The following is a 25448-nucleotide window of genomic DNA, read 5'->3' as shown; positions in this document are numbered from 1 at the left end:
ATACCTTGAGTTTTCATCCTTGCAGTAGAATAATAGCTTTTAAATGCTTTGATTGTATGATGTCATTTCTGTTACCTTTGTAAATCTTACTGTACATTGCACTGAAAACTGCACAGAAGCTTGATTTGGAGAAAATTGTGTTTGAATGAAATCACAATATTTGCCAGAAAATTAAAGAAATATTTGTATCCTAAAATTGTTCAGCCCTACTCACAAAACCTCCACAGTGTTAACATATTTGTTTCCCTCCAGGCTTTTATGAGCTTCATATCCATTTTTTTTGCCATTTAATGTTTGTATTCACAGAGTGCAGTCCGTGCAGAAAAATGGCAAAATGAAGCAAAATACAAATATAAGGTATTCAGTAGATGCTGTACCTTCAAAGATGTTGTGATGATATGTAGTATTCTACACAGGTCACAGTAATGTTACTGTAATGTTGAGTGAGACACACGAGCACCAGATTGATCGCCGGAAGGACAGGCTTTTATTGCAGGTTTGAAATATCTCACAACAGGCACAATAATCCCAAACACGGGCTATTGCTGGCTACTTCTGAGGCAGTAACCCACCCTAGGTAGAACTCAACTCTGAACCCTCGACGTCACTTACTGTCTGCCACCCATTCTGATCTCCTTCTCGGTAAACTGTCTTAAACGGCTCATTTACTCTTATTATGTCTACTGTATTGGGTAATACGAGTGTAAAGGTGACTATAAGGGTGCTATTTAATGTCTAGTAGGCTCTAATAATGTTAAAAACCTTATTTAGAAGGTCCTAAACAGGTTTAATATGCTCTTAACTATGAAAATATTCCATTTATAAATCAATAATCCTACTTCACGGAAATTCACTTATCACAGATGGGTTGGAAATAAGTAAACTGCGATAAACGACGGATTACTGTAATAACAAAATAAATATTAATATTTGTCCATTGAACTGTGTCATGAATAAATTTTCTGTATGTTTCTAATAATTTTGAAGATTTTCATATGGAGAAATTGTTAAATTTGCAAACACGGCAGAAGCATGAGATGAGGCTGCGGCGAGTCTTGGTGAGAACGGTCTAGAAAGGTCTCAACTTCCACGTTAAGATTCTATATTAAAAGTTCACTACTGCATCCTCATAGCCTGTGGGGTTCACTCAGTGGTCTGTGCTGTGCAAAGCCTTTTGCATGCACTTTTGCTTTGCCACAAGCTCTACCTCAGTGTCAAGGATTAGTCTGACATCTCCTGACTGGCTGCCTTTCAAATAAGGTGGACTCCTGCTGAAACGCTGTGAGGGTGCTCACGATTTAGGCCAATGCTCATACTGCTGATGCTCTTCATCCTTGCACTCTGCCTATTTCTGCTCCAGCAAAAATCCATGAGCGATCCCCAGTGAATTTGTGAATGTGAGCGGAAGAATGTGTGGTTTTAAAGGATTTTGGCTGTTGAGCAGCTCTATAAAATAATAATGGCCAGCACCATCAAACAGACTGGCTAGGTGAGGAGTTTTGTGCTGTCAAGTCAAATTTTCAGGAAGTTGCCCAGTGACCATTTTAGTCATAAAGTGAGTGATACTGTGGCCGGTGTACAATCTCATGGCAATAGTCTCCATTCTTGTGTCAGACAATGGTAGTCCGTCCACATCTTTATTAACACATTGGAACCTCGGTTAGCATGATTACTGACTCTAACCAAAGCGTACTCCAACTGAAATGTTTCCCATAAGAAATAATGTAAATCCAATGAATCTGTTCCAGAAAGCCAAACATGTGAACACACAAACATAGTAAATTTTGGCATAAATTTCAAAGTAAATAGAAAAACATGCTAATCTGGGCATATGCTAACTGAAGTTTCACTGTACTGAAGACCGGTCAATGTACTGCTTGTTAGCAGTACAGTAAGCTCTCGTGTATTATCTCGTGTTAAGTGGTTCCAGACCTGACCGTGACAAGTGAATTTCCGCAAAGTAGTATTCCTTCGTTATATATGAAATATTTAGTTAGAGCATAGAAAACCTGTTTACGACTTTCTAATTATTTGTATTTGTATTATTAGAACCCTCTACACATGAAATAACTCTCACTTTTACACTCATATTACCCAATAGAGTAGAAATAATACAAAAAATACGACATAACATAGCGGTGGCTATATTGACACATCAAAGTAACGTTAGTGACACCTAGTGACCAGTGTAGAACACTACTGTAATGCCGTTGTTTGTGATTAAGGAGAGACTCAAGATGCACTTCAAATGTCTTTATTAACAAGCAGAGAACACATATGCAGTTAACATTCACACAGCAGCTGCTGTCGGCCACAACTCACTCACTTAGTCACTTGCACTCTCTACACCAGTGTCTTTGCTCCACTGCTGCTAACACCCAGCTAAGCGTGGTCAACTCTACCTAACTGACATCACAAAAGTCACTTCCCAGGCCCCACTCCTTATAGGTGCACAAAAGTCATAGCTATCACACTACATATCATGTCTTCTGAATAACTCATAGTTTTATTTTTGTTCATTTAGCCATTTTTATGCTTGAAAATGCTTAATTTAGGCCAAGAATACATGCAATATGGTTAAATATGCATATATATATATATTACTAACAATAGCTGGTATTCAGCCACAAAACAGTGATCACATATTAATTGATACATTTTTGAAAAAACGCCATAGAGTGAGAGTGGGATGTTCGAACCACAATGTAGCAAGGGACGACTGTATCCACCGAAAATGACCCAACACACAGCCATTGTATAAATACCTGGCAAGACAAGTGGCATGACTTAAAAATGCTTTTGAATCAGAAAGTCTTTTAATCATTTGCCATGTTTTGTTGTTTGGATTTCAACACTGACATTCTGTGAAGAGTGTAGCCTTCAGTGAGTTATCACATAAAAGTCCAGCGGTACTACACTTCATTACCCAAGCAAGTACAAGCTCAGGTCGTGTTGCCCTGACATGATAAATGACTGATCATTTGAATGTTTTGTTTCGACATGCTCCCCTGACTCTCCGGCATCGTCAACTAGTTGACATGTCGCCTGTGTCCCCGTATGCAGATTTAAACACGGTGCATTTATCAGCTGCAGGTCCACTGCACCACACCTCGTGTGAAGTCAGGTGGAAATCTGGGACTGGCGGAGCATCAGAGCCGCTGTTAAAATTAATCAGTCTAATGAGGAAGTTAGTGACTTATTGACGGCACAGTCACTTTCTTCATTAAGGATGATATTTATGAGTATCCAGCATCCAATGGGACAATACAGGTTTATGGGGCATACTTTGCTACCGTGTTCCAATTATCCTCTACCTTTGAAAGTGACAGGACACGGTACATCATTAGTTGTTGTTCAATGTGAAGAAAAGGGCAGCATGTCTTGGATGTGTTGGGCCTCTTTTTATTCATCATGGCGGCAGGATTGTGTGACAGATTACAGACGATAAACTAATGCTTCAGGTGTTTCACAACATGTTTATCCCTGGTTGAACTGTTTCCGTTTTACTTGCGATGAGAATAAAAACTGGATTCCATGTAATCGCTTTAGTCTCGGATATATTTTAATAGTAAACGTGATTAGGGATATGTACCGAAAAGTAGTAACCTGCCTCAAAACCAAGTAGCTGATTTATATTATTGAAGTATTTAAGTTAATATTCTGTCGCGTGCAACAAAACCGTAAAAATAAAAAGGAACATTTCCGTTGGAGAGAAGAAATAAACTGCTCAACGACAAATTTGTCTTTTATCATATTTGTTCTGCCGTAGGGGAAGGTGGTTGAAATATATCCTTGAGAGTCTACACGAGTGCCCTCCCCAAAGGACAGGACAGAAGCATAGTTATACAAACATTATCAGAACTTCATCAGGGGCAAGGATGTATTCTGGGTTAATCAGAACCTCCTAACATGGAAACGCGATTGGAAAAACTTGTTTTTGGAAACTGGAGGTCTCAAGCCACAAGTAAATAGTAATAAAAACAACATAATTTGTTCTCTAGCAAATCAGTCTGGCATTAATGTTTATTAGCAATTAGCAATTGTACAAATAAATTACAACAACATTTGCATGTTTGTGTGTTTGCTAGTAATCTAATCATGTCTGTCTTGGAGATTGTAGCTGCTGCGTCAGCTAATGACTAACTAAAACCACACGTATGATTTTTAGTCTCTTTTCATTCATTTGTGAATACAAAAATTATGTTTTGGTGTTAAAAAAGAGCTTTTTGATACATATCTACACACCTGGGTGCATCCAGCCATCATGTCATGGAGTGTCTTTTTCGAGAACATTTTTTTAACAGGTAAGGTTTTATTGTATCCATATACAGTCGTCCTCCGCCGCCTTGGAGTTTGAACATCGTACCCTCACGCTATTGAGTTTTTTCCCAACATCAATTAATTGTTAAATGATTGTTTTGTGGTTGACAACAACCTATCATTATTTTTTTAAAGACATGCGTATTTAAGCAAATTTTACGTATTCTTGATCTAAATTAAGCATTTTTATGCACAAAAATGTTGACATAAACTAAAACACAAACACTGTATAAGGCATTAAAAGACATTGATAAAATGTAGTATTCTACACTGGTCATTCGGTGTCACTAGTATCACACGCACCAGACTTCATCGCCGGAAGATCAGGCTTTTATGGAAGGTCTGAATTATCTCACATCAGGCACAATAACAACATAATAAAAATAATCATAATTATAGTAATAAAACGGACTACTAAAACTCAACACTGAACCGCCGACGCCACTTCCTGTTTACATGTCCAAAAAAAATTTATTACAACACACACAAGCATGAGTCATATTTAGGTCTTAAATGGCTTATTTTCTCTGATTATGTCTAATATGTTGGTTGATAGAAGTATAAAGGAGACTGTAGGTGTTTTATTTCATGTCTGGAAGGCTTTTATAATGGTAAAAAAAAACAAAAAACTAGAAGGTCGTAATGCTCTAACTACGACAATATTTAATTTATAAATAAGAAATCCTACTTCATGGAAATTCACTTATCGCCGGTCTGTAACCAATAACCCATGATAAATGAGGCATTGCTGGACTTTAAAAAATAGATATATTTCAGCTTGTGTAGCTCCATGTTGGTGTAAACATTGCACCCTCCTTCTGGCTTTGTCTTCTTTTCTTGTGAATTTATAATGTTGTTAGGAACGGCGCCATGTCACTCCAAAAACAAACGCTCGCTCTGATGATAGCTCCATTATAAATACTGACTTATAGCCCAGTGCAACTTACGTTTTTTTACCTCTTCATGATATATTTTATGAATGATGCAACTCTGGAACGATTTATAATCTGGAAAACATGGTACTTTTCTTTTCGGTCCAGTTTCTAACGCCTGCCCACCTAGTCTTGACAGCGCATTTTGAGTATTTATAAAGTTTAAGGTTTTATACATAATACCACCTCATGTAAGAGTTACCTCGTTGTCAAGGAGAAAATTTGCTGTTAATAGTTCACCCAAGACACATGTTACAGATGGGAAGCAACATGTCGTGTATGTCGACAGGGTGCAAATAGCTCCAGGTGAAACAAAACACTTTCAGGCCTGAAAGTCCAACTGTTTGCCAAAAGAGGAGACTGTTAATCATCTACATGGTGTCGTAATAACGTGTTCTTTGTAAAGAATAAAATCCTTCAGAAGAAACACATTTGAGGCAGGTGATGTATAATTCATACAGCAAAGAGCTTGGAGGAAGACAACCCCAATGTGCAGAAACAGCTTGTGATATTTGCTATAATGGCTTGGCTCTATATGTGGTGATAGATGGATACAGAAAAACTGCACTCCCACCGAGCAAAGCCCTACGTCCCTTTGCTGGGCTGCATTTGATATTACAGCATTAGAAAGTTACATCTGCATTGATTGATTGCTTTTTACCATATAATAGTTTTCATTTACTACCTGGTAAAATGATAATGTTATTCATTGACAGTGAAGATGGATGTAACCTAACAGGAAAATAGTGTATAATTTTCCTTAATATGTTAATTAATTAGAAAAATCTGTACATTTCAATGTGTGGAATGACTTTGTAGAATAACTTGGATAATAAAAATAGTTTTATCACCTTTTAGGTGATAAAACAGCATACTTGTACCACTGTTAGGGAGCCCACAATTTTACATGTTTATGTCTTTATGTATCACTAATAATGTTTTGTTTTTTTTCGTCAAGCTTTAATTTTCACACTTTGTTCAGTGGCCCTTGGACACACCATAGTTGTGTTCTGTGCCCAGCTACACTGTGGCTCCGATTCCATCTGTTCATTGATAATGTCACATTACAATTCATTAGTGGTGAGTACCTGTACATTTTGTGTTTAAAAAGGGTGTGTGAGGCTTAAACCTGGATTGTGTTGTGAATGAACAATGTTAATTGAAAAGAGAAGGGGCCGCTTCTGGAGCTGGATCTAATCTAATAATTACAGCAGTCACTTGTTTTGCAAATGTTGATTCGAAAACGTCAACGTCAAGCTTGCAGGACGTTTTTTTGAGGTGGGATTCGTGAGTCACAAGTAAACCACGGGGCGTATAAAATTACGTTTTTGTGGCATTTGCTGGTGATGTAAACCCTGCGAAAGCGGGGATCTACTGTTGTGAACTGTCTCTCAACAGACAGTGGCAGTTTGTCAGCAGCAAAAAATCTGTTTTTCTACACACCAAAATCAGAACCATGTGTCAGATACTCTGCATTCAGACTCCACAGCCACAATTTGGCTAATCATACTCCTCTTGATTCCCCTCCACTTGGTTTGCTGTGATTGTATTCTTCTGCAAATTGCTCTGAGTGGACCGGTTTTGCTCTAATGGAATGGATTTGTACTCTGTGTACAATTACCTCTGAAATGGTATTGTTTGATGGATGGGAAATTCAAAACAGCAATCGTTTTACATTTGTTGACTGTCACTGTTGACACTGTTCAAAATAAAACAGTATGCACATGAGGAGTTTATTGTGAATGACGCTGTTTTCAGTCGATTAACTTAATTGTTTGCTTGCAGGTGCAACAGGGGATGCTCAGTCAGGAGCCCAGCCCTCAGTGCAGGGCACCCTACCCCACTTCATCCAGGAGCCAGAGGACGCCTACATAGTCAAGAGCAATCCCATTAAACTGCGCTGTCGAGCCACACCTGCCTTGCAGATCTTCTTTAAATGCAATGGAGAATGGGTTCACCAGAATGAGCACTTTTCCCATGAGTATAAAGACATCAGCACTGGTAAGATGAAGCTGTGCGACCTCATTACAGACCATACTTCCACAGATGGGAATAACCTCTGAGTTATATGTAGCATAGACATGCACAAATTAATACTGGAAATACTGACATTTTTTTTCGCAACAAATTCAATATCATATCTGATAAATAAACGAGACAATCTCACTACACAGTTTGCATACTAACCAGAAAGGAACTGGTTAATGAGTCTTTGTCAATCTTGACAATGCTCATAGTGAAATACAGCCGTGCGACTGTAAATGGCATCTGTGGTTTCCCCAATGGATCGTGCTTTAAAAGTAAACAGTAATCCCTCATTTATCACAGTTAATTGGTCCAGACCAGGCTGTGATAACTGAATTTCCACAAAGTATAATTCTTTATTTACAAATGGAATATTTTTGTAGTCAGAGCAAAGAGCACCAGTTTACGACCTATTAAATATGTTTTTTTTTTACATTATTAGAACCCTCTAGACATGAAATAACACCCCTATAGTCACCTTTCACTCCTATTGTCCAATATAGTAGACATAATATGATAGGCAGCCAATCGATTAAAATATTTAATCATGAATTACATTTGGTCATAGTTAACTCATAATTAATCAAAATTAATCACAGCTAGAAAGAAGTTCTTGTCTATAATAAGTAGGGATGTAAATCTCTGTTGTAAACTATTTGATTCGCATCTAGATACACGGGTTAAGATACGATTTAAAAACAATATATTTTAAAAACAGAACGATTCGATATAGTGTACAATTCAACGGTTACATTACATTAATGTAGGCAGTAATCTTACATTATAAAATAAAGAAGCCAATTCCATAATAGTGGCATTCTTACAGTATTTTCAAATGTGTACAAGAGCACATCATATCCCCAAGCATGCTGTGAGGCAGGGGTCCCCATGTTTGGTGTGAGGGGCAACTTTTTCCACTTTGTCCAACGGCCCTTGAACACACCGTCTAACTTTATATAACAGATAGACTACTATACTGTATTTCCCCCCTTTGTCTTTCACCTCATATTTGGTCCCAATGCTGATACTATGTGGGAATGCATAAAGGTAAGATTTGATGACCTTATTGAGTGCTAATGTGCATATTTGTGCAGTGCACCTGTCTGAAAACAAACTTGAGGCTCATACTGGTGGATGGTGGCTCTGTATTCATTTAGTGCTTTTAATTTGATGTTGTTCCTATGATAGTTTTACACAATACATAATAAATAAGATAAATCGCTATAATGTACGCGTGTTTTGCTGATGTGTTAAAAAACGCTGCTAATGCTGGCGCTCCTAATGCTATTTAGATCCATTCTCTTCGTCAGTCATGGTCACATTGACACAAGCCCCCAAATAGCTGTCCTCAGCCATGCCTGGCTGTAGCTAGCAGTTTGTAAACCAAATTTTAGCTTGCAGTTCAAAGCAAAAAAAACAGCCGAGAGACGGCTTGCATCTAAAAAACACCCTTTATTTGGGACGCTCATATGCCACTGTATAAATGACAATAAAAATAATACTGTCAGTGCTCCAAAACCCTTTTACTTCTCTCTGCCAGTCGACGTACTCCGTGACAACCCACCTCAGAGTGATTGTAAATACAAATAACTTTAGTCTTTTTGCAAGAGCCATCTGCTTAGAAGCTAAACCCACCATTCAAAATACCCTTTTCTTTGTCCATTTCTAATCAATATTTGTTCCCGCTTGTGGCTCCACATTCTCCGCTGCTGTTCCTCAAACTACGGTGTGGGCCAGGGGTCAAACAGGATGTGCGCACTTTAATCATGCATCAAAAAAATTTTGCCGTTAAAGGAAATTTCCCTTAACATGTTATGAACTTACAATGAAAGCCTGTTGTAGCGGTGATCACATCTAGTGCAAGTGTGTTTCACCGAACAGTACTACAGTATAGTACAATACTACATATCATCACGTCTTTGAATGTGTCTTCTGAATGCCTCATATTTGTATTTTATGCTTGACAATGCTTAATTTAGGCAAAAAAAATATGTATTTGTAAATTTGCTGAAATATGCATGTTTTTTTAACTAAAAGGCCGTATACAACCATGAAACAGGATGATTTATTAATTAATATATTTGTGAAAAACCGTGAAAGGGTGAAGCAGTGAGGGATTACTCTATAAGTAATTCAGATACAGCCGTAAAGTTTTAACATTTTTAGAAAAAATTGGTCAATGGCTTATGGGTAATTATTCACAAAGTCCAATTTGTGGCCTTTCATAGATGTTTTTTGCTGATGGCGTCCATGTTTTCATTTCACATTTTACAGACACATGCTTGTCAGTTCCCTGAAGGCAGAGGCTATTCTAGAGTATGTTGGGGCCCAGGGGACCCCTTTGCATGGTGCCACTGCTGTAGAGGTTCAAAATTTGTCAGCCTTCGGGGGCCCCCAAATGGGCTGGGGCCCCAAGCAGTTGCCTGCCTTGCCCGGTGGCGAGAAGCGCCCCTGCCTAAAAGCTGTATACCAAATGTGTTGGTAGTTCGGCTAAAGTTTTGCATCAAGCATTGAGCTGTGTGAGAACACCAATCTAAGGGTTAGGTGTCAAATGTTGGGGTTTAATAACATCCCCACCATGTCTGTATTTAGCAGATAAACCGTAGCAGAGGGAACCCTGTCAGGGTACATGTTTTGCCGAATTTTCACCCTTTTGTGTGCAGCAGTTCAGGAGTAACACAATTAGCTTCCTCAAACAAATACACAGTTAACTTTTGCACACCCCGTGGGGTAGTGTGTATGTCACAACTTCTAAGCCATGAAATGCAGTTTGTTTACAGTGGTGTACTATACAAATTGAGTTTTTGTCGAATGTGAGCAAGTTGGAGGAACTGACTCATGCCTCCTGAAGGGACTTCTGATAAATAAAGACATTTTACCTCAGTTGGAATGCTGTGTGATTAGAAAATGTGAGAAAGCTCTTTGTCTTGTGTTCCTGAAATTCTCTCCACGGAAAAGTGGCTTTAATTGCACTTAAAGTTCCTTATACTGTGATTGTTGTGGTGTGAAATTGTTGTCAGCTTGATTATGGCAAAATGTGCAATTTAACCTTCGCTTCTTTGTATGCGGGAGAACTGTAATGTAAAGTTAATTTAGTGTTGGCAACGTAAAACCACCTTCCAGCTTTGCTGTTAAAAACATTTTGGACACGCATAGATGACTTGCGATGAAAGTCTCACAGCTTAGTGTTGTTAAATGAAGAATATGCTGTTTTTTAGAGCTTACATAATATTTCCAGTTCAGAAATGGTTCACCAAGACATCAGCTCATTAGAATCAATACAAGTACAGTGTGTGGGGGGGATGGGCATATCATTAAAGCATGAGTGGCTCCCATCAGACCTTCGGCTTTGCTGTTCCACCTGCAGAACTCAGGAGAAAGGGCACCTATGTGCCCAATCTGTGATGCTCCTCAAATGTAAACATTCATAATGTGTCAAGGTTGTTGGATCTCCTCCTTGCGATCATCAGGGCCTAGTGGATTAACAATTACAGCGGCCAGAGGATGTCCTCGCTGTAGCCCGTCTCGCATCGATGGCATCGGTTCACCTTATCAGTCGTGAACACAAGACCAGATAAGCATAGTCTTAACTGCAACACTTTGTTCTGGCTCAGGAATAGTCAGCAACATTGTGTATTGAATTGCTCCAGCTAATCAGGGGTGGAGATCAGCAACGAATTGGAATGTTATTGATGAGAGCATGGGCCCTCAATGCCACCAGGAACACCTGATAGCATCTCTTATTTACCAACTAGACTGATGAATCACCAAGTACTGAAAAGCTGACAATGTCCTCCAGCCAATTACAGTATGGTCATGGGTATCAATGCATATTCCTCAATACACAACTAAAATCAAAAGAACCATCTAAAGCCTGAGGGTGTAATCATAAATCTCAGCTTTTCCTGTATGGCCTTGCAGTGACAACTTCAACATTGTTGTCAATCCATCAGACGAAGAAGCCTTATTTTGTTCACTGTGTTCCTCTATCCAACACTTCTGGCACAGATTGGAAGGCGAGCAGAAAGCAATTGGCATTTTGTGATCCGGACAATCTACAGATACCCCAATGTTCTAATTGTGTTTAGCTTGTGATAGCAATACATTTAAACAATGGCAACAATCTCTCCAACCCCTCAACCTATCCTGGGCAATGTATAGCAATGGATTTTTCATCTGAAATGAGACCTCTTGAGAAAATGAGATTTCTTTCTAATCTTTCTAATCTCATCAATATGAATTTCCCTTTCTTGCAGGGTGAATACAATGTAATGGCCAGACCAGAGGCATTACATTATTTGAATTGTGATGGAGATGCATTATCCAGTAAGCTCTTTCGACGCTGTGGTTTTGTTAAAGAGAGTGATGCACAGATGACGTCCAGTGATGTGCAGTCAGGGGAGGCAAAGCCTCACGAATAATGATACAATGAAATAATTAATAACTCTCCATTAAACTGTATTATAAATGTATTTTGTCTGATTCCAATCATTTTTAGCATTTTCTTTAGTAAAAGTTGATGAATTTGCACATTTCCTGATCAAATACAGGCAGAAAGTAAGATGAGGTTGCCGCGCGTGTCTCTTGTCATCTTATTTTGCGAGGCCATATGAGTGCACATTGAGTTGGATCATGGCACCAGTTTCTGTTGGTCAGCCTGTCGCCAATAATGTTACAGAAACATTTATTGTACACCATGACTTTCTAAATCCTGTGTTTGTCTTCAGTGGAAGTGTGACATCATTATTCTCGCTAATTGAACAATAAAATACACAGCAATGTCATATGTGGAGGCGCTTGCAGTACTAGCTTCATCCTGAAGGAGTGGGAGCGTGCTTGAGCTGGATGGTGCTCATCACTGCCATCCTTCCATGATTTTTGTTTATTTTTCGACAGCAAGACTAGCTAGAGAGCCTTGGGTCAAATGCAAGATATTTTTATGCTCTGCTTGATGAATAGATGAATTTGACTGCCAGGATAGAGGTTGTCAGAGCTTTTCCTGGAGAAGGATAGGGTGCATGTACTTCACATACAGATAAAAAGGTATGGAAAGAAATCTCTTAATTTTTTTGTTATCCTCTTAATGAGTAACATGTATTAACATTAACTCCAAAAGGAGTCAGTGCCTCACCAGCCATGAACCTCATGGCACGTCACTGAATATACTGCATGGGTGACGTCGCGGGTGATGTCCTATATTGGGTATATATGGATGAAGGCGCGCAAAGGACATATGCGAGAGTCCGTGATGCCTTCTTCAACTTCTCTATCATCAAGAAATGCACATTCAGGGGGAGGATCAGACTCATTCCTCACTGCTCTTCACACGATTGCTGAACACTGCAATTATGGTCTCAGATCAGCAGGGAAGTGTTTGCAGGGTAGTGGGGCTGCGTGATAGAAAGCTGTCAGGAGAATGCAGCTGAACAACAATCTGACACTGGATCCTGCAATCAGTCTGAGAGGGTGATGAAATTAAACGTAAATGGGCCACAGTGAAGCCTGGATAATGCTCCAGCGAAGCCACTACGCCATCCAACACTGTCTTGTAGGGCTGGGCGATTATATGATTGTGATTGGTGATAGCGATACAGTTCAGGTCGATTATGGTGATCAGCTGGTTGTCAGCTGCTGCTAGTTACCGGAAAAGTAAGCAGACTGACCAAACATGGAGCTAAACGCAGACCTTAGGGCAGCGAAATAGATGTTAGCCGTGACTTGGAGTTATCCTCCGAAGTTGAGGCTACTGTTGAGAACAAAGGTTACTCAGTATTGGTTGTGTGGCCGTGATTTGGGTATCTAAAGTGATGTGGAGCAAATCAAGCCAATGTTCAAACCGGCAATGCAACAAATCTTTTTAATCATTTAAAGAAGTACCACGCAAGCTATTATTGTAAAGTGTAAAAATGTGAGTCTGCATCGCCTCCCACTGCTGACAGCACACATAGCAGCAGTGTAGCCACTACTATTAGAACAGCCACCTGACCAAAACAGCAGTAGTCTCAATTTAAATGAGAATCGTGAAGGTGTGCTGTATACCTTCTGAACGTGTCATATACACACAGGAAAAATCTATCCATCCATCCATCTTCTTCCGCTTATCCGAGATTGTGTCGCGGGGGCAGGAGCCTAAGCAGAGAAGCCCAGACTTCCCTCTCCCCAGCTATTTCGTCTAGTTTATCCCGGCAAATCCCAAGATGTTCCAAAGGTAGTTGAGAGACATAGTCTCATAGTCCAGATGCCCAAGCCACCTCATCTGGCCCCTCTCAATGCGGAGGAGCAGCGGTTCTACTCCGAGTTTCTTCCGGATGACAGTGCTTCTCACCTTACCTCTAAGGAAGAGCTCAGCCACCCTAGGTGAGGGTAGGAATATAGATCGACCGATAAATTGAGAGCTTTGCCTTTCTGCTCAGCTCCCTCTTCACCATCACTGCAGATGTTGCACCAATCCGCCTGTCGATCTTGCTTTCCATCCTTTCCTCACTCATGAACAAGACCCAGTGTTACTTAAACTCCTCCTGTTGGGGCAGGATTTCATCCCCGACCCTTTTCCAAGTGAGAACCATGGACCTGGACTTGAAGGTGCTGATTCTCATCCCATCCGCTTCACACTCAGCTGCGAACCAATCCAGTGAGAAATGAAGGTCACGGCTCGATGAAGTAAACAGGACCACATTGTCTGCAAAAAGCAGAGACCCAATCCTGCAGCCACCAAACGGGAACCTCCCAACACTCTGGCTACACCTAGAAATTATGTCCATAAAAGTAATAAACAGAATCGATGACAAAGGGCAGCCCTGGCAGAGTCCAACCCTCACAGGTAAGGGGTCCGACCTATTGCCGGTAATGCAAACCAAAGTCTGGCACTGGTCATACAGAGAACGAACCGCCTGAATTAGATGGTCTGATACCCCATATTCCCGAAGCATTCCCCACAGAATTCCTCAAGGAACATGATCGAATGTCTTTTCCAAGTCCATGAAACACATGTAGCCTGGTTGGGCAAACTTCCATCCACCCTCAAGGACCCTGCTAAGAGTGTAGAGGTGCTTCACAGTTCCACGACCAGGACGAAAACCACACTGCTCCTCCTGAATCTGAGATTCAGCTATTGGGCGGATCTACCTCTCCAGAACCCCTGAATAGACCTTACCAGGAAAACTGAGAAGTGTAATCCCACGATAGTTGAAAGACACCCTGCGGTCCCCCTTCTTAAAAAGGGAGACCAGCACCTCGGTCTGCCAATGCAGAGGCACTGCCCCTGAGGTCCGAGCAATGCTGCATAGTCATGTCAACCAAGACTCACCCACAGCATCTCATTCACCCCCGGAGCCCTCCACCGAGAAGTTTTTTGAACACTTCAGCAACCTCATCCCCAGACAAATGCGAGCCCACCGCGGAGTCCCCAGGCACTGCTTCCTCATTGGAAGACGTGTCGGTGGGATTGAGGAGGTCTTCGAAGTATTGCTTCCAACGGTCCACAACATCTCGAGTCGAGGTCAGCAGCCATAAACAGAGTTGACTGTGCACTGCTTCCCAATCCTGAGACAGCGGATGGTGGTCCAGAATCTCACAATGCGTTTGGGCATGCCAGGTCTGACCGGCATCCTCCCCCACCATCAGAGCCAATTCACCACCAGGTGGTGATCGGTTGACAGCTACGCCCCTCTCTTCACCCAAGTATCAAAAACACGTGGCCGTAAGTCCGACGACACGACCACAAAGTCAATCATCGAACTGCGACCCTTATGTCCAATAACAAAGCAACGCTAGGGTTCAGATCAGGGGGACCATTCCTCCCAATCACGCTTCTCCAGGTCTCACTGTCACTGCCAAAATGAGCGTTGCAGTCGCCCAGCAGAACAAAGGAATCCCCCAAGGGAGCACTCTCCAGTACTCCCTCTAAGGACTCCAAAAAGCACGGGTATTCTGAACTGCGGTTTGGCGCATATGCGCAAACAACAGTCAGGATCCATACCCCCACCCGAAGGTGAAAGGAAACTACCCTCTCGTTCACTAGGTTAAACTCCAAAGTACAGGCCCTGAGCCTGGAGGAAACAAGAATTGCCACTCCTGCCAGCCGCCTCTCACTTCTGGCAATTCCAGTGTGGAATAAAGTCCAGCCCTTCTCGTAAGGACTGATTCCAGAGCTCTTGCTGTCCGTCGAAGTGAGTCCGACTATATCTAGCCGGAACTTCTCCACCTCACGCATCAGCTCAGGCTGCTTCACCACTAGAGAGGTTACATTTCACATTCCAAAAGCTAGCTTCTGCAGCCGAGGATCGGACTGACAAGTTTCCCACCTTTGGCTGCTACCCAGCTCGCTCTAAACCCAACCCCTTCGGTCCTTCCCACAAGTGGTTAGCTCATGGAAGGGGGGGGCCCACATTACCTCTTTGAGCTGTGCCTGACCGGGCCCCATGGGTGCAGGTCCGGCCACCAGACGCTCGCCACACAGGAAATAATGTACAACAAATAATCACAGCCTTTAGGGTGCACGTCACCACAACAGGAGCTTAGACTTTTAAAAATATATTCAATGTTTTATCTCGGCCAACGTCTCTCCAAGTCTAGACAGCGTAATCGTTACATCCGGACCCACCTCCAGCCTCAAACTTTTTTCTTGTAGTTAGGACTACTTGTTTAACTTATCACACATCATTCGTCCATCACACTGACAGGTAAGTGATGGAGTCCAAATGAGGCTTGAGTGTAATGAGTAGTAATTTAATGAAGATTAAGAAATATTGAGGTTTTAGATCCCGCTCTGTAAAACACGGCAAGATCCACCCCGGCGGCATTGCGCATGCGTGATTCATGGATCCGTCGGTGTTGCCAACTTGGCAACTTTGTTGCTAAATATGGCGACATTCCAAACCCTCTTGGTTCCTTGTTTTGTCAAAAGTGTCTACTGACAAATCTAGCAACTTTTTCTGGCATCGTTGGAGAGTTTTCTGATATTTGGGGACTAAAAGCAGTATTGTTCTAAAGTTTTTGTTGTCACTCAGGAGCAGGAGGTGCTGATGAGAGGTCCGACTCGCCCCAAAGCACTCACAGTCACTACGAGTCCATGAATCACATATGCGCAAGGCGCGATGCAGCCAGGGTGTTTTACAGAGTGGGATCTAAAGCATAAATGTTTCTTAAGCTTCATTAATTTACTACTCATTACTCTCAAACTTCATTCGGACTCGGTCACTTATCTGTCAGTGTCAGAATGTGTGATGGAAAAACATGGTGTGATAAATTAAACAAGTAGTCCTAACTGCAAGATAAGAGGTGGAGGCTGGAGGCAAGGCTGGGTGTAATTACTATGCTGTCTAGACTTTGAGAGGTAAAGAGATAAAATATTTAAATAATTGTATTTTCATGAAGTTATGGCAAAAATTTGCAAATTTAGCAAATTTAGGTAAATTAGCAAACCAAGAATCAAGCTTATTTGTCGTTCTACATGTAATTAAGGTGTAATTAAGGTGTTTACTCACTTGTTTTTACAACATCATATGCAAATTATATCCAAATTAGCCGATGACATCATCTAGGTCAGCAAGTAGATGCTTTTCTTAATGAGGAGTTGGCAACAGTGGAATGTGTAGAGCTCCATTATGCTCTCAGTGTGCCACAGGAGCTGACAGTGCCATGACGCCTTGTGACTGCTTTAGGGTGGGGCGGACGTCTCAGCAGCACCCCCTGCTGTTGTGTGACAACAGAAACTGTAGAACAATACACGCTTTCACTTTTAAGTCCCCAAATACCAGAAAACTCTCCAACGATGCCACAAAAAGTTGCTAGATTTGTCGCTAGTCTTTTTTGAGAAAACAAGTCACCAAGACGGAAAGGCTTCTTGAGACGTCATCTGTACTTCTGTGAAGAAGGTGTCGGACATTTCGCTCCTCATCCGAAGAGCTTCGTCAGCAAACTAACAAGTGCTGGTAGCCTAGGCCTTAAATACAGTAAGAGTGGGCAGAATTGGTGTGCCAACACCCTCCTCCTACTGGTTCCATACACTAAGCCTGGGCGGAGTAGTGGTATAATCCTCTCCTGCTATTAACACCTCCGATAAAAGGGAAGTGTCGTTTCCTGAGTTGGGTATGAACGACTCTGATACTGGCTTGTTAGCATCTATTGTTCTGGCTCGGCCCTGGCTTCACCTCATTTGCAAGACTAAGAGCTGTGGGTTTTGGTTCAGTAACCTGCTGAACACAGGGTCCAAATTAAACCTCAGAGGTTTAATTTGGATGGACAACTCCTGTACGACTGAGAGCCTAAACAGACGCAAGTCACCAAGAGGGTTTGGAATGTCGCTAGATTTTGGGACAAAGTCGCCAAGTTGGCAACACTGGTAAATACACTAGGGTTTTGAGGAAAAGAGCAAACTGGGGTTGCATATGCTGACTTCGTGGCGCAGCAGCATAATCCAGGCTTGAGAGAGAGTTCAAGGTCAGAAGCTATTGGCAGCAGATGTGTGGAAAGGCAGTAGCTGGGGCAAAATGAAAAAGAAACCCCAACAGTGCACATATAAATGTGAATAAGGCCAAAACCAGCAGCATAACGACTATTCAGTTTTACAAATATGGCAGCCACACCATTCCATATCAAGAAAGATTTCCCGGTTACTCGCAAATACAAATTGATGGAGTGGACATTGAAAGAGTGAACCAAAATACATTCCAGTGTGGCATAATAGATAAAAAGATCAGCTGGAAATGCCACATAAAAAATATGCAACATAAAGTAGCGTGAAATACCTCAATATTGAATAAAGCAAAATGCTTCCTTGACCAAAAATCACTCTATCTCGCTATTGCTCTCTGGTATTACCATATCAAACTTATTGTGTGGAGATATGGGGAAGTAACTATAAAAGTAAACTTCACTCGCTAAATGTACTGCAAAAAAGATCAGTTTGGATGATCCATAATGCCGCGTATAGAGGGCATACAAATACAAATACAAATACAAATCCTCTATTTCTAACATCACAATTATTAAAATTTGCTTATCTAGTTCATTTTCAAACAGCTAAAATTAGGCATAAAGTAAACAATAATCTGCTACCCAAAAATGTCATACAATTCTTCTTAACTAGAAAGGGATATGACCTCAGGCAAAAATTTAACTTACAACACTTGTACGCGGGAACAACACTAAAAACCTAACACTACTACACTCACTACTAACTCTTCATTCCTTTGTAAGTACATTGTCTGTACTCACCCGTTACCCAACTATGTTCTGTTCTATTTTATGCTATGCTATGTCTAATCACTACTACACTTATTACTAACTCTTCATTCTTGTGAGTTCATTGTCAGTACTCACCCATTATCCAAGTACTGTATGTTCTGTTATGTCTTATTTATTCTGATTGTCATATGGAGTAGTTACAGTAACAAAAACTTTGACTACTATTTTACCACATTATTAGATTACCTTATCATTTTCCTAGGCATTTCAACCAGAAAAGATGCATTTGGAATACAGGAAGTGAAGAAATGTATTGCAATTGATGTAAAATAGATGGGTGGGTAGGATTAAATAAGCTTTGCTTCTTCCTACTCCTTTTGGACAGGTGGAACTGTGAATTGTAATATGTGATGTATTCCAATGTAACTTGTTTGCATGTTAAAATAAAACATTACAATTACCGGTCAACATTGCTAAGTGTCAGTGAAGAAACAAGCTGTACGGATAAGATTTTGCAGGAGATAGGTGAGGCTGAGGTATTACTGGGCAGCGTCTTTGCAGAAGGTGAGCCTTGGGTGGTTGATAAGGACATCAGCACAGGTGTGATGTTTAAGTAGGGACTGGTGCAGATGTCACAATTTTACCACATGCAGTTTTCTAAGTGCTTTTGAAGACCTCACACACACCCGCTCTCAGGACTGCACCAAAGCCGCTGACCTGGCAGACACCCGATAGATGCTGCAACTGTATAAGGTGAGAGACAAGTTTCAGAGAAAGTTTACGTCATTAAGAACTTGCACACAGCATTATTTGGGACACCTGCCATCAGTAAGCTGAAGTTGGTTACACGCTTAGACCACATTAGCTTAGAGACACTGAAAACAAACGGTGTAGTGGTTTAAAGGAGATGCGTCAGCCATACACCATTTTTTACAAACCAGTTTCTGACCCTCATACAGATTCCTTTGCCTTTGATGTACAAAGGAAAAACATATCTTCTATGCATGGAGGGCCTTGGCGTGATCAGCAAGGTGGAAGAACCAACAGTCTGGTGATCGGGCATCACAGTGGTACCGAGGAAGACAGGACCAGCATATGTGTAGAGCTCACCAATGGAAACCCGATTCTTATGTGTCTTGATATAGATATGCACAGGTTGAGAAGGGGGAACTAGAGTTGACCTGTGCTTGTGAGAGGTTTTTTAATTTTTGATTATAAAACACTTCCACCTAGAGGTGGACCACAAGCCACTGCTCAGCCTCCTGGGGTCTCAAGCTCTGGACGGTCTCCTATCACGTGCCGTAGAGATTCCATATGCACTTAATGCGATGCCTACTCTATAGCTCATGTGCAAGGAAAATGTCTTAGACAGCAGATACAGTGTCACGGGTTCCTATTACAAAGACAATGTCAGTAGAGGACAGCACCGTCATGTATGATACAAACATCTATGCAGATGCTATTATGGAACACCTACAGCACAGATCACTAACTGGTCCAGATGCAGATGCCATCCTATACTTAAGTTTTGATGGCGTGCTTCTGTTTTGGTGGGCACAGCTTTTGGAGACCTTACGGTACTGGCTTATCGGCTCAGGAAAATCACTGACCAATTGCACACGAGTTAAGCCTTCCCATCTGACATTCTTGGTAACCACCAAGAGCCCAGATTGCTTCAAGTACAGCTGCCCTGAAAGTGCATGTCAGGCGGGCCGCACCAACCCCATCTGTTTCTCGATCAAGTGTGGCACCTACTGTACTGAAGGGGGGTTGGCGTCGTCAAGAGACCGGATGAATTTCCTCGACACAAGATTAAGCACACCTAAAATGTGTGCATGTTATTTTACTCTTGAATACGCTTGTACGCTTTTCTGCCCATTTCACACCGGCTTGCTCCTCCCACTCCAGATCGTCTTGCTTAGTGTACGTAAAAAAAAAAAAAATCTCACCTTGCAGACCAAGAAGGCTGTGATTGGTCGGCTTGTAGTACATTAGTTCCTGTGTGTATACGACTCATTCAGAGAGCGTACAGCCTACCTCCGCGAACACCTTCTCCTCCGATTTTGGATCAATATTTGCAATAAAAATGACCAGCTGCAATAACACCCCCCTTCTCTTTTTACGATGAAGGAAGCTAAGAAGCTAAATAGTTGATGAGAGTTGTGGTTGCCAATAGATTTGACGTCATGTCACATGCTCAACTAGGGCTGGGCGATGAATTGAAAAATAAGCGAAACCGACATTTACAGCTTCTAATCAATGTAAAACTGCCATGTCGGTTATTTCGAACTGACTTTTGAAAATGTGACTCAAAGTGTAAATTGTTCCATCTAAAACAAGTCATCAGGTTTGGCACATATGCGAGTGTCACATGGGGCTGTTATTGGTTTGTCATTCACAATAAACCTGCAAAGTGGACATTTACTGTTGCCTGCAGACACCTACTCCTCAAATGCTCAACCCAAATATATGCTAAGTACAGTGTTAAAAGCACACTTTTGCAGAATGGCAGGTGTACAAGCCTGTGGTATCGGCCTGGCATGCAAATTACAGTGTTTTCAGTTGTCTCTGCAGCGCTGTGTGAAAGGGGATTGCATTGTCGTCTTTAAATCTTCCACAGCAAGACACCTACTGGCATTGCTGACTGAGTGTACACTGGCATATGTCTGGGAAAGCAGAAGAAACTATTTTTCATTGCCTGTCTTGGCACTTCCCCTAATTGTGATGACCACCTTCAACTTGGGAGTGTGAGGAAATCAGCATCCACCATGCTCTGTCAGGGGAATAATAGTCTTTATCCTTGTTTGGTCTGAAAAAGGAAAGTTTTTCGACGCTGTTGGGGCACGCGCATTCTTCTTGATGCGACTTTAATTGAGGCAGTTAAGCTTTCCTTGGAGTATTGTCACTGTTTAGCACGTGGAGCTGCACACAAACATATACACTCCTGCTCAAAATGTTAAGACCAGCTGAAAAGTTGAAAGAATGTATATTTTGCACTGTTGGATCTTAATGAGGTTCTAAGATGAGCTTCAAAATGCAAAAAGAAGAAATGGGAGTGAGACAAAAAAACATTTGAGTAAGCAAACAACCACTTAATTGAAGCAGGCTGTTCGTCAGCTGATCAAAAGTTTAAAACTACAGGCTTTAAAAGCCAAAATCTTGGCAAAAATGTGGATTCAATGTCATTTTCTGTCAGATATTCACACTGTCATGATGTCTTGATGGCAAAGGCAAAAAAACGTTCTATCTTTGAACACGGTTAGATTGTTGAGCTACATAAGCAAGGCGTCTGGTAGTGTGCCATTGCTGCCGAGGTTGGACGCAGTAAGACTTCAAAGGATTCAAAGATCCTGAAGGTCATGGAAGAAAAGTCAAGTGGTAGACCCAAAAAAATGTCACCGGCCCTGAGCCGGAGGATCTGATTGGCCGTCCGGCAAGACACGGAATGATCCTTGGACAAATAAAGGTTGTTACTGGTGCTGAGTGCAGTCCAATACCCAGAAGATAGCATCTTTGAGACAAGGGTCTCTTTCAACACCACAAAATTTCCTGTTTGGAATTTGCATGACGGCACCAAACATGGGACATTGAAAGGGGGAAGAAAGTTTTATTCTCTGATGAAAAAAAATGCAACCTTGTTGGATCTTTCTATCTTTGAATGCGGTCAGATTGTCTCGCAGCGCGCCATTTCTGCTGCGGTTGGACACAGTAAGACATTTGGGTAATTTCAAACTTCTTCAAAGGTCCTGAGGGTTATGGAACAAAAAAGTCAAATAATAAATTTAAAAAAATTCAGCGGCTCTGAGCCGGAGGATCCAATCAGATCAGACAGATCAGATTTGTCCGTCAAGACATGGGATGATCCTCGGCCCATATGAAGGTTGTTACTGGTGCCGAGTGCAGTCCAATAACCATCAGACGGCATCTGCAAGAGAATGGTTTGAAAGGAAAACTGCACTTTTTGGGGAATTTTGCCCATCATCCACAATCCTGATGTGAGACATGAACACACATTTTTCTCTTTTCTGTGCGTTCTAAAGATATAAAAACAGATATAAAGAGACAGCTCATTACTGCACGTAATGGGATACACCTATGCCGCCTGCAAAGGTCGCTATTAAAACACCTCCAAAAACCTCCAACAAGGTTTTATGGTGTTATATACATGCTGTGGCCATGTAGTAACAGGCATATTCATGATAGCATGTCATACTTAGAGTGTTTTGCGTATTTTGGCCATTTTTAAGCATTAAGGGAACTTCCGTCGTCGGCACATTGATATCACATAGCAATATACGTAGAAGCGAACACTCACACCTAGTGAAATAAAAACACAGCAGCAGTGGTGTCAGCTCAAATTTGTAGCCTTACCTTTTTTGTAGTGGTCTGAGGCGTTGTGAGCACGACACTGACATGCTGCAGGCGAGTCTATGGTGAAGTTCGATGTAGCCGGCTAGTAGCTAGCCAGTGTGTTCTGGCAAAGTGTCAATGTGCAGGTAACGTAGTTCGATCAGTGTAACAATGTTAATAATAATAATAATAATAATAATAATAATAATAATAATAATAATAATAACCTTGTCACTGTAGCTTGGTTATATGGTCAAAAATAAAGTAAATAGATCATTGTTGCCGCTTTTTGTAGGCTTTTTCAGAAGGATTTATAGAGCAGTAATGAGTGATTTATTTGTATCTGTTTTTATATCATATATCTATTTTCTCATCATCACAAAAGGGATTTTGAGCTTCAGGTTGTGCAGGGGCGTAAAACGGCATTGCTATGTGGAGATGATGCAGGGTGCATCCCTCATGACTGAAGGTCCTTGTCTGTGTGGTAATGACGGGGTTTTTCAACAGGACAAATGCTGAATTTCACAATGCCTGCCTGAAAAATAACTTTTTCCAGAGAAATGGCGTCACTCTTTTGGACCATCCTGCGTGTTCCCGTCATCTAAATCCAACTGAGAACATTTGTTACTAGTCCACAACACATCATCAGTAGAGTAAAACTAACCTATCTCACAACAGTCAAAATCCAGCTCACGTTCCCTATTAGTGGGTCAACAATCCAACGCTTGGTGAATTCTGCTCCTCAATGATAGCAAGAGCCGACATCGAAGGATCAAAACCTTTAGCTGTATCAGGCATTAAAATGAATGAGAAACTGAAGAAACAAGGGTGGTCTAATAATTTTTCCATGACTGTATTTGTGTCATGTAGACAGCTTGTAAGTGGCCTTAGCGTGTATGCTTCCCATAATGAGTGAACTATGGTAATTAAAGAGAGAAAGGGCGTGTTATTGCAGCTGGAACAACTCAATGCGCGAAAACAGTCAGGAGAAGAGAAGGTGTTCGTCGAGGTGGGCTGTCCGCACTCCAACTAATCACTCCGACTAATCACATCCTGAATGGTCAGCGTCGCGGGCAGGTCAAGGATTTTTTTGAGGACTGAACTAAAAACTGAAACTGGTGAAATGCAAAAAAATGTCTACCTGAGAACAGCGAGGCGTACAAGAGTATTTAAGGGTCAAATTGCGTGCCGTTTACGAAAAATGCGAGAGGTCTGCAAAAACGTACATCCATCCGATACCACGTAAATACAGGGGCAGTATTGCCAATACTTTTTACTTGGACATTTATTAGACATTCTGCTCCCAAAGCCCTTCTGTATGACTGATTTCCTAAGTTTGTAAAAAATATAAAATATAATATAATATATAATAATATGTAATATATAAGGGCTGCAACTAACAATTATTTTTGTAGTCTATTTATCTGAAGCTTGTTGTTTTGATTGTTACTATGATATATGAAGTAATATGATAATAATCAAATACAAATAGTGCTTTGGTCTGCCATATATCAGAAAATTGTTTTCCACAGTCAAAGCTGATGTGTGTGAATATCTTGTTTTGCCTAAAATACAAAAGATAATCATCTGCTGTCATGGTTTACTAAGGAAATTTTAAAAAATATTCACCTTTGAGAGGCTGAAATTAGAGGATATTTGCAATTTACAAAAACAACCTATTAATGGAATGCCAAACTTTGATTAATTGGATTGTTGAATTATCGATTAATTGTTGCAGCTATAAAATATATGCATTAAATGTGAACAACACAACAAAAACACTTAGATAAAATAAACATAGAAGACATCTGAAAAATATTGATCCGATACCGATACCACCCCTTTAATAATATCAAAATTTGGATTGATCCGCCCACTTCTACTGTATGGAATATTATTGTTGAGCAGTAACCCATGGAGCAGAAAAACCCTGACCTCCCTTTCCGGCATCAGTAGCTTGTGAATGTTATCACTTATGAGCAGCTTTCGCCTTCATATCTGTGAGGGAGCTGTTGGTATGGGGGTGTGTATGTAAAGTGTGTATATACCGCCATGTGGGACGCAGGTTGATGGAAAAATGAATGTGTACTATGCGCACAGCACAGCATCTGGCATGTAATGTGTTTGTACAGTCCTTGTCATTATAGTGCCTGTATGCAAACGTACATAATGAATTTTTGTGTGTGTCTGGAGGGGTTTCTTAAAAGAATGTATGGAATAGGAAGTGAATATATTGTGCATGGAGTATTTTTGTAGCATACATTTTTGTGCATGTGTGTGTGTAATATGGAGACTTGACAAAAAGAGAAAAAAACAGCATCACTCCTGTACTGCCAAACAGCCCGGGGAACATGTTGGAATAATGTTTATTTGTGTGGTCACGTTGGGACTAGACGACAGCACTGAAGGTTGGATTTGACAAACAGGTGGCTCCACCTGACCACCCTTTTAGCTACTTCCAGCGGCTCAAGCCCACTTTTCCAGTAGGGTACGTATATCTCTGGCTGAAACGTAATGGCCTCTAAAGCCACAATTGATGTTATCATTGCTATAGGGTTGCTTTGCGAGCCAGTTAATGGGGTTGTTAACCGAATAAACCCAACAATACACCTCACACCACCATACACAACCTTA

At 41.1% G+C, this 25448-nt stretch overlaps 1 protein-coding gene across 4 annotated transcripts in view; it reads left to right on the top strand.

Moving 5' to 3' along the window:
* The window catches only part of unc5db (unc-5 netrin receptor Db), a 258492-nt gene that overhangs the window by 109352 nt on the left and 123692 nt on the right, over nucleotides 1-25448 (top strand). For all 4 annotated transcript variants that reach the window (XR_008569990.1, XM_054772926.1, XM_054772927.1 and 1 more), the window contains exon 2: nucleotides 7038-7253. Coding sequence is in view for 3 of the 4 variants with exons in the window: in XM_054772926.1 (XP_054628901.1) it covers nucleotides 7038-7253 (216 nt within the window). In the remaining variant the exon portion in view is untranslated. The remainder of the gene's footprint in view (nucleotides 1-7037; nucleotides 7254-25448) is intronic.

The sequence above is a fragment of the Dunckerocampus dactyliophorus genome, chromosome 4 (genome assembly GCF_027744805.1).
Source record: "Dunckerocampus dactyliophorus isolate RoL2022-P2 chromosome 4, RoL_Ddac_1.1, whole genome shotgun sequence".
Classification (NCBI taxonomy): Eukaryota; Metazoa; Chordata; class Actinopteri; order Syngnathiformes; family Syngnathidae; genus Dunckerocampus; species Dunckerocampus dactyliophorus.
Note: the sequence above shows the minus strand (reverse complement) of the source record. Positions and strands in the feature narration are given on the sequence as shown.